Source organism: Aythya ferina (genome assembly GCF_964211825.1).
Source record: "Aythya ferina genome assembly, contig: HAP1_SCAFFOLD_61, whole genome shotgun sequence".
Classification (NCBI taxonomy): Eukaryota; Metazoa; Chordata; class Aves; order Anseriformes; family Anatidae; genus Aythya; species Aythya ferina.
In genome coordinates this window covers 146,620-157,037 of record NW_028181447.1, presented here as the reverse complement: position 1 = coordinate 157,037, position 10,418 = coordinate 146,620, and the positions used below count along the sequence as shown (strand labels likewise).

The following is a 10,418-nucleotide window of genomic DNA, read 5'->3' as shown; positions in this document are numbered from 1 at the left end:
GTTTTCTGACTTATCGCATGTGGAATTTGACTCTGACTATTGTTACTGTGATTTTGGCAATATTGCTGGTAATAGTAGTTTTGTGGCATCGCTACTGAAAGATATTGCGTGCCCGTAGTTTTGTGAGTGATACGTTTTGTGATACGCTTTTGTAAGTAACATGTGTATTCTGAAAGTGTAAACTGGAAACTGGGGGGGCAAACAAGCAGTGAAATTTTAAAGAAAAGTGTGTTAGGATGTGTTTTAAGTCACTGGAAGGATATTGGAGGATCTGCCGGTGGAAGTGTGAACAGGAAAACATTGATAAAATATCGTAATCAGTGGTGGCCGCTTTATAAGCTGGAATGTGGAGAAAAGTGGCCCCTAAATGGAACTTTAAACTATAATATTTTGCTACAGTTAATGTTGTTTTTTGAGAAGCAGAACAGGATGAAATGTTGTATACTGATGTTTCAGCATCTTGGTGGGAAAAGGTAGGGAATTAAGTTGGCCCCTGACTGAACCTTTGATGTTGGCATTAGAGAAGTACAGGCTGGAGAAAGATAAAGGAAGTGTTAAAAGGGTTGTTGAAAGTGTTAAAGGTGTTTGAAGTTGAATGAGCAGGGAAAGAGGATGTAGGAATGTTAATAGTTCTGCCTCTGCCCGAAGCAGAGATCTTAAAATCATGGGTGTTAGCCCTTTAGGGCAAAGGGACCATGATCGGTCCGAGAGAGTTGTCACAGAAACAGAAAAGAGGTACACTCTTAAAACAACCTGAGTTCATGTGCGAGCTCAGATTGCTGATGGGACCATTCAGGGAACTGTGGACAATTGCATTCCCCTGACCGACCCCCACTAAGACCCGAATCATCCTGAAAATCATGAACGGTTAAGTAAATACTAAAACCTGGATGAATTGGGAATTGACAATATGCTTCCAACAAGGTCTAAAAGAAAGCCCTATGGAATTTTTGGACCAACTCTGAAATGTAATGAAAATAAATAAATAAATAAATAAATAAATAAATAAATAAAACAAAACGGTTTGGACCTGGCTTTGGAGGACAAATTGACTAGCCTTTTCCTAGGGTAATCAACCCCTGATTTCAACAGGAATAACGGGGACCTGGGGAATCTACCCTAGCGGATCCTCCACTGGTTATAATGAAGCTAGGGGAGGAATGGAAGTGAAATTTCTTATTGCTATGGGGCAACGTATTCAGTTCTAAATCAAGCATTAATGCCTTCACAGAATTATTATGTTAGGGTAAAAGGTGTGTCGTGGTTTAACCCGGCCGGCAGCTAAACACCACGCAGCTGTTCGCTCCCCCTCCCCCTCCCTCTCTGGGACGGGGGAGAGAAATGGAAAGTGAAGCCCGTGAGTTGAGATAAAGACAGTTTAATAAGACAAAATAATAATAATAATAATAATAATAATAATAATAATAATAATAATAATAATAATAATAATAATAATAACAATAATAATAATACAATGATGATAATAGTACCACTACTAATAATGTGTACAAACAAGTGATGCACAATGCAATTGCTCACCACCCGCTGACCGATGCCCAGCCTAACCCCGAGCAGTCCGGCCCCCTCCCCCTGGCTAGCCACCCCTATGTATTGTTTAGCCTGACGTCAGATGCTATGGAATACCCCTTTGGCTAGTTTGGGTCACCTGTCCTGGGTCTGTCCCCTCCCAGCTCTTACTGCACCCCCAGCCTGCCTGTTGGCAGGACAGAGCAAGAAGCTGAGATGTCCTTGGCTTGGTATAAGCATTGCTCTGCAACAATTGAAACATCGGGGTGTTATCAGCACTCTTCTCATCCTAAGCCAAAACATAGCATTCTCCCAGCTACTAGGAAGAAAATTAACTCTGTTCTAACTGAAACCAGGACAAGGTGTAACCGAAAAGGCTTATTTTTGTGAACCTTTGAAGTACAAGTTAGGGAAACAATGGGGCATACACAGATTTTTATCTATGCCTAGCTCCTCATGGGCACTCTTAGGTAGAGATTTATTAGAGCAAGTAGGAGCAGAAATTGTCTTTGAAAAGGGGAAAATGGAATTAAGAACAGGAGAAGAACAACTAATAAATGTGTTAAGCTTGGCACTAATACAAACTGACCCTAAAAGTGAAATACCTTTAGAGATCACAGATCAAGTATGTCCAGGAGTTTGGGCTACTGAAGTCCCTGGAAGAGCTAAAAATGTGACCTTAATGATTATTAAATTAAAGCCAGGACAGAAACCCGTTAAGGTTAAGTAATATCCTTTGAGGATAGAAGATAGGAAAGGAATTAAAGAGATAATTGATAAATTTTTACAGTATGGATTATTGATTGAATGCGAATCAGAATACAATGCACCCATATTGCCAATTAAAAAGGCAGATGAAAAAGCTATAGGCTAGTTCAGGATTTGAGGGCCATAAATAAAATCACTGAGGATATATGTTGCGAGGACATTTGTTGTCGACGGAAGGAAGACACAGACGCTCAATATGAGTGATCAGTGAACTTCGATTTATTGGATAGCTCAGTCGTCTTTTATCTAATTCAATATAATTAGCTCATACATATTGCAAAAGCTAAGCTCATGATTGGTTAGTGCATTTCTCTATTCTATCAGCTAGTTTCCCACCAAAGTAACACAGTTAGTACTTTCCCAGCATACCAACAGATATCATGTTCTTGTACCTGAAACCTCCCTGAAACCTCCCTAAAACCTCCCAGAACTTACATTCCTTCCCAGGCCGCATTCACGTATTTTCTCAGGCTTATTTACGTACTTTCTCAGGCTCATTTGAGCTGTGTTCGATACTTTGTTAACTTGCGGCCTCCTAGCTGTGCAATGTTCACATGGCCTACTTCGCTTAACCATTCCTCCACAATTCCCCCGTTTTTATTTTGGGCTACAAACACCTTCTCTGTGAGTTGTTCTAGTTTCCTAGATAAGCAGCTAAAGACTACCCGTGCAGCAATTATAATCAATACAATTATAAGCAAAAGGCGAAGTCCCTCTTTGATTAAGTTAAAAACCCATCCCCCTACATTTCCAAAGACAGATTTAAGCCAATCATCAAACCAATTATTCTGTATCGTAATTTTTTGTGTATGATCCATTAACCATTTCAATTGATTGTGAATTGATTGCCCATGATCAGAGAGATTAAAGCAACACATTCCTTCTACATCTTCACACCCATGTCCTTGAGCTAATAACAAGAAATCAATAGCGGCCCTATTTTGTAACACAGCATGTCTTATGCTCTCCATATCTTGCGACATTTCAGAAAGAACTTGTGTTGTTACATTTGATTGTTTAACAGCCCAACAAGCAAGCTTATTAATGTTAGTCAAAGCATGTGCAGTTCCCACACCAGGCACTAAAGAAGCAAAGAATCTTTCTGCTGGACCCCACAGTTCTACACCATCATTACAGTCAGAACCCAAAGTATTTAGATCTCGTTTAATTCTTCTGCTCCCTGTCGAGTTCTTCCACGAGTGCAAATCTGGAACGAAAAGTGTGAGTCGTCCTAGGTAACACGGACCCCCAAAAGCACTAGCTGGTATCCCTTGCCATGCACGGTCCCCACAGATTAAAAACATACCAGGTGGCAAAGCTTTGGCCTGACTTTGAAACCAGATTGAATTGGTATCACCTATTCCATACGCCCCAAATGGTACACTAATATTCCCGGTGTTGTTCCATCCACAGTAATGTCCATTGGCCTCAAATCCAAGGGTCCTCGATGTTATGTTGGTCCAGTGCGTTTTATTTTGTTTCCCTTCATGGAGTACAAAGCATGTTTGTGTCCAGTTACTACTGCTATTCCCTACTACCACAGACCCCAGGAGATCCAGTTCTTGAGGGTCCCATGGCAATGAGTTATTAAGAGCTTGCAGGGCAGCAACTACTCCATCCGAGACATTAGCAGAAAGGGATCTACTAAGTAAAGTAACACTGGCAGAGTATGGTGCTAACATTTCACTCAGTTCCTTTGGATCCCCTATTGGAACCCCAAACAAGCATGTTCTAAAAGGATCAGATGCAGAAGCAAGAAACAGACAAAATGAACTCTGTCTGGTTTCATTAGCCCAGGTGACCCACATATTCTGCTGAGGGTCAATCTTCCCTAAGATAGCATTACCATGTCCAGCCATTATTATAACTGATAGCATAATCAAAGTCCCTTGTTCTGTTACTTCAGCCATGATCGTTGTCATCCTCTTCTTTCTTCGATGGCTGGCTTTACACACCGACTAGGCACCCAGGTCGGACCTGTAGGGGAAGAGACACATACATAACCTCGTCCCACATAAATCACATCAGCAGGCCCTAACCATTGCCCTGTTTTCATATCTCTGTACAATACTCTCATAGCACATTTGTTATCATTTTCAGATTTGGTATAATGACGTGCTACAGGTGGTTCGTCATGTTCCCCAAAAACACACAAATGATTCAGAACAAATAGAGTCTTGTCTACCCTTTCTCTAACATCAATAATGTCTTTAAACCTTTCTAAATATTGTTTAACTGTTCCATTAGCCCTTTCCACAATAGCCTGACCAGTTGGTGAATGTGGAATACCAGTAATATGTTTAATGTCCCATAGTTCCATGAATCGCTTGAATGGCCCACTAACATAGGCTGGACCATTATCAGTCTTTATAGTCTGTGGTACTCCCATTACTGCAAAACAACTGGCAAGATGACGTCGTACATCCCGAACTTTTTCTCCAGGCTGCGGTGTAGCCCAGATCATGTGACTATAAGTGTCTATTGTTACATGCAGATATTTCAATCGTCCAAATGCTGGAACATGAGTAACATCCATTTGCCACACTTCATTGGCTTTAAGCCCTCTGGGGTTTGTCCCGACTCCGAGTCCCACCCCTGAATTATAATTACTACATATTGGACAAGCTTTTACTATCGCTTGTGCATCAGCTCTAGACAGTTTGTAAGCCCGCGCAAGTCCCTTAGCATTCTGGTGAAAAATAGCATGAGCCTCCCTAGCTCTACAGAAGGGAGATAATGGCGCTTCAGTGGCTGGAGCGGCAACTAATTTATCCGCCCGAGCATTGCCTTCTCCCAGTCCCTCCACCCATTGGTGACTTCGTATATGTATCACCGCATAGGATTTGCTTCTCTGCGCTATAGCAAGCTGTAAGCTAGTTAATAATTCTGCAAGGCGTTCATTTTTTACATCTCTTAAAGCAGAGTCCTCTATACGATTAGCTATACCTACTACATACAGAGAATCAGATACTACATTTAAAGGGGCATCTTTCCATTTTATAAATGCCCATACAACCGCATAGAGCTCTAATGTCTGTAATGAATCGTTGTCCTGGCCCTTTAAAATTTGGTGTTGCCAGCCTTGTTCGTCTTTCCATGTTATTGCAGCAGACTTGGAGCGCTTTCCAGCGTCCGTGAAAACAGTTACTGCATCTGCTAACGGAGAATCCGACCGCTTGGGCTGGGTTATCCATGCTTGGTTTTCCATCCATGACAATATAGTTGATTGTAATGTCTTTGCCACTATTGTGGCGCCATCCTGTAATAATGCAGCTTGTAGTTTTTCAGAATTCTGTATGTACCATTCCAAGTCACCTGGCTTTATTGGTACCCAGATTGTACTTGGTGGAACTCCGTCTATTTGTAGTATCCGATTTCTTCCTTTCTTTATTAATTCTGACAGCGTGTCAATTTTTTCTTGAATTGTTCTTCGGGGTTGCAATGGGGGAGCTATCCACTCCAATACCACAGTTTCCATTTCCTTTTCCCCCGTTTTTATTTTTTGCTGTGTGATAGCACCCATCAAGTGTTGTGGACCACACAAAACAGTAAAATCCAGTGGCCTGTCAGGTATGCGTCGATGTGTGACACGCGTTGTGATCAGTGATGCAATTTGTTGTAATATTTCCGATTGTTGTTCTGATAATGTCACCTTTGCGGCAGGATCAGTTCCTTTTAATAAAGGTCGAAGGGAATTCAACAGTTCATTTGGAATTCCGACCACTGGCCTAATCCACTGTAAATCTCCCAGCAGTTTTTGAGCATCATTGAGAGTTGTGATGTTCGATTGGATAGTAAGTTTCTGAGGCGGAATAGTAGAATCTGTGATTTTCCACCCTAAGTACTTCCAAGGGCTTGTCTCCTGAATTTTTTCTGGTGCAATTACCAGTCCCATTTGTTTAAGAGCAACTGCCAGGGCATTTTTCTGTTGTAAGGAAAATATCTCCTCCTGAGCTAGCAAAATATCGTCCATGTAATGGTAAATAATCGTTTTTGGCCATGTGCGGCGAATTGGTTGAAGTGCTGCATCAACATAGAGCTGACATAAGGTAGGTGAATTACGCATGCCCTGAGGTAACACAGTCCATTCAAATCTCTGATATGGTCCTTCACGATTTATAGCAGGAAGTGTAAAAGCAAACCTCTGTTTATCATTGTCATGTAATGCAATTGTAAAAAAGCAGTCTTTGAGATCCACAATTAGTAATTTCCACCCTTCTGGTATCATAGCAGGATTAGGTAATCCAGGTTGCAGTGCTCCCATAGCACACATCTGGTTATTAACTGCTCGTAAATCATGTAGCAAACGGTATTTCCCTGATTTTTTGGGAATCACAAAAATCGGAGTATTCCAAGGGCTTGTTGACAGTCTCAAATGCCCTTGTTGATACTGTTCCTGTACTAATTTATGAGCATGTAAAAGACTTTCCCGTTTCAGTGGCCACTGCTCAACCCATACAGGTTCATCAGTTTTCCATTTAAGTGGGATCGGGAAAGTCCAAGCAATGGCCACACCTAAAAATTTTGATGATCTGTCGTGAGAACTGCTCCCATTTGGGCAAGGATATCTCGCCCCACCAGCGCTTGTACTCCTTCAGGTAGTGATAAGATGGAGACACTGCATTGTACCACCTTATCACCTATTGTCCATTGTAGCACTGGTGACCGACGAGCAAGAGTCACACCTCCTACTCCCGAAACTGTAGCATTAGACTCAAATGTAGGCCAATGTGAGGGCCAATCCTTTGTGCTGATTATAGATACATCAGCACCAGTGTCCAACAATGCCTCAATCTGTATTTTCTCATCCTTTAAACACACAGTGACATTTTGTCGTGGTCTGTGTCGCATACCAAGTGTCAATAAAGCCACTTTTCCCGTGGAGCCAAATGCTCCCAGTCCTCGATCCTTTGCAGATTCCGATGCTAATGATTCAGCAAGATGAGGCAAAGGAATTAACTGTGCCATTTTTGTGCCTTTCGGCACATGAATTGGAGGAAACATTGCAGAAACCATAATTTGTATTTCCCCAAAGTAATCCTTGTCAATAAGTCCAGTTAATATTTGTAATCCATTCATGGTGGCAGACGATCTCCCTATTAACAAAGCTCCCACAGGTTCCTTATTAACAACAACTGGTCCAATAAGTCTTGTTTTTACCCTGGTGGGTCTCGAATCCAATAAAGTCACATCGACTGCGGTTGCCAAATCCAGGCCGAGGCTCCCTCTGGTGGCTGGTCGGAGAAAAAAGGATTCGTCGCAGTTGGTGCTGGTGCTGTTGCCGTCGCTGCCGTTGTCGTAAAAGCCACTTTTTGTGTCGTCGCGGGGCGGCTCCTCCCGCTGCTCCGGCCGTTTCCCGACGCATTTCGGCGGCATGCTGAAGTGCTGTGAGTATTTGTTTGACAATTTTGGCACCACACAGATTCTATTTTGCAATTCCGTCTAATGTGTCCCGCAACACCACATCGAAAACAACGATATTGCGGTGTCGATACTCGGCTAATAGGACGTCCACCGGGGGTTTGCAAAGGAGCAAGGGCTGCAAACACTTTTGACTGTTCTTTCATGTTATCACCTAATTGTTTTACTGCTTCTACTAACATAGTCTGTGGACCTACAGGTACCTGAGACATTCTTTCCAATCCTTCCTCTATTGTCCAAGTACTCGGTAACGTAGCTAATATACTACGAGTTGAAGGGTTACAATTTTGGAGTGCACATTGCTTTAATATAGTGCCTTTAAGATAATCAGGAACTCCCGCTGCTTGTATCGCATTTGCTACCCGATCGATAAACAACCCAAATGGTTCCTCTCTGCCCTGTTTAATTCCCATGTAGGACGGCATTCCCCCCGGCTCTCTAATTTGTTCTAATGCTCTTCTGGCTAGATTCATTGATACCTTAGCTTTGTCTGGTCCCAAGAGTGCCTGCGCCTCTGTTCTAAAATATGGTCCCACACCCAGTAATTCGTCTAATGTAACACCATACAAGGGATCCCCAGGCGCGCGTATTATCGCTACCTCTTCTTGACAGATACCGTGCCAATATGCATTAAACAAAAGTTGTTGATGCTGTGTCAAGATTAGTTTCATTATGCTACGAATATCTCCTGGGAGCAGAATATTTGTCCCCCAAATATAGTCTAACATTTGACGAGTAGGTTCTCCCTTTAATCCAGACTCATTTACTGTAGATCGTAATTGTGTTAATAATTTCCAATCTAAATTAGTCAACTGAACCTGTACATTTCCCTGTGCATCTGGAGGTGAATACACCACCGGATAGGCTGTTGTTATTTGTGCTGCTATTTCAAGATTCCCTTCCTTCATTGCTTCATGCGCTATTTTTTTCCATGTCTCCTCCCTGTCCTGTACATTGATTCTAAATGGACTTGTTGAAAATGAATTTGTACCTGACTCCTCACCCACCCTTTCTCTGTTCTCTGATTGTACGGGCGAGGGTGCAGGCGGGGCTGTCGGTGGCTGTGACTGTGAGGGTTCTTCTTCCCCTGATATGGGTACCGAAGTCCCTTTTGGAATTGTAATTGTTCTATATGATGGTGGAGAGGGGTAAGCTTGTTCCTCAGCTCTTTGCTGAGTAGAGGAAGAAGCAGAAGCCCCCCCCTTCTGACTGGATGATCCTAATCGTTCTGTTGCAGCAGCAGCTATTTTTTGTTCAGCTTGATGTGTTGCTAATGCATTAGTTACCGCCCTCCATGGCTTCATCAATTTCTTTGCTATTTTATTATCACTAATTACTTCATCAAATAATTTATCCCCAAACTTCCTCCACTCTGCTTGTTCAAACACAGTATCAGGATCTAAAAAACAACCCTTAACTACCCCATAAGCTAATAACTTTGGTAATTCCTTTTTACAACATATATCCTGTGTGCCCCGCTTTTCTAAAAAGCATTTGAGCAAATCATACGCCGCTTGTCTCTCCATACCTTTATATACGTCGGTACCGTTGCAGCCTTTGCAAAGACCTCGGCGACGCTTTCCGGCGGGACCCTCTATAGGCTCATCCCGGGTGCGAGGACTCCCTTTCCGAGCTGCGGGTGCGGGTGTGGGTATTCCAGGTTTCTTTTCCATTCACCTTTCAGGCCTCGGGTACGGGGATTCAGCAATTTGTAATCCTTTTCACCTCCTGAGCTGCGTTGCAGGACCGGTCCTTGTATTCCGTCCAACCGTGGCTCGCAGGTACAATTCCAGCTCAGGTTCAACTCCAGCGAAGTCCCTGTTCCTGTATTGCAGGTCCCTGTTCGGGCGCCATTTGTTGCGAGGACATTTGTTGTCGACGGAAGGAAGACACAGACGCTCAATATGAGTGATCAGTGAACTTCGATTTATTGGATAGCTCAGTCGTCTTTTATCTAATTCAATATAATTAGCTCATACATATTGCAAAAGCTAAGCTCATGATTGGTTAGTGCATTTCTCTATTCTATCAGCTAGTTTCCCACCAAAGTAACACAGTTAGTACTTTCCCAGCATACCAACAGATATCATGTTCTTGTACCTGAAACCTCCCTGAAACCTCCCTAAAACCTCCCAGAACTTACATTCCTTCCCAGGCCGCATTCACGTATTTTCTCAGGCTTATTTACGTACTTTCTCAGGCTCATTTGAGCTGTGTTCGATACTTTGTTAACTTGCGGCCTCCTAGCTGTGCAATGTTCACATGGCCTACTTCGCTTAACCATTCCTCCACAGATATACATCCAGTAGTGGCAAACCCTTATACTTTGCTGACTAAATTAAAGAATAGTCAAGTCTGGTTTACCGTACTGGATTTAAAAGATGCCTTCTTCTGCCTAGGCTTAGCCACAGAAAGCCAAAACCTATTCGCCTTTGAATGGGAAAATCCCGATTCAGGCAGAAAGACGCAGCTTACGTGGACATTACTACCTCAAAGATTCAAGAATAGCCCCACTATTTTTGGAAACCAATTAGCAAGGGAACTTGAAACATGGATACCTCCGGACACTGAAGGTGCTTTGTTACAGTATGTAGATGATCTCTTAATAGCTACCGAGACTAAAGGGAGTTGTATTCAATGGACTATAAGTCGTCTTAATTTTCTGGGTTTAAATGGATATCAAGTCTCTTGACAGAAAGTCC

The 10,418-nt window shown here is 42.6% G+C and overlaps 1 protein-coding gene across 1 annotated transcript; it reads right to left on the bottom strand.

Moving 5' to 3' along the window:
• Window positions 1-2,499: 2,499 nt before the first annotated feature.
• On the bottom strand, window positions 2,500-9,381 carry LOC311428367 (uncharacterized protein). The gene is made up of 2 exons (XM_084539868.1): window positions 9,245-9,381; window positions 2,500-4,272 (listed from the first exon to the last, which is right to left on the bottom strand). The coding sequence occupies exon 2, from the start codon at window positions 4,215-4,217 to the stop codon at window positions 2,790-2,792; it is 1,428 nt and encodes a 475-aa protein (XP_084395994.1). The 5' UTR covers window positions 4,218-4,272; window positions 9,245-9,381; the 3' UTR covers window positions 2,500-2,789.
• Window positions 9,382-10,418: the final 1,037 nt, after the last annotated feature.

Bases quoted from the DNA above. Each gene is read 5' to 3' on its own strand.
- LOC311428367 (XM_084539868.1), bottom strand. From the start codon at position 4,217: ATGACAACGATCATGGCTGAAGTAACAGAACAAGGGACTTTGATTATG.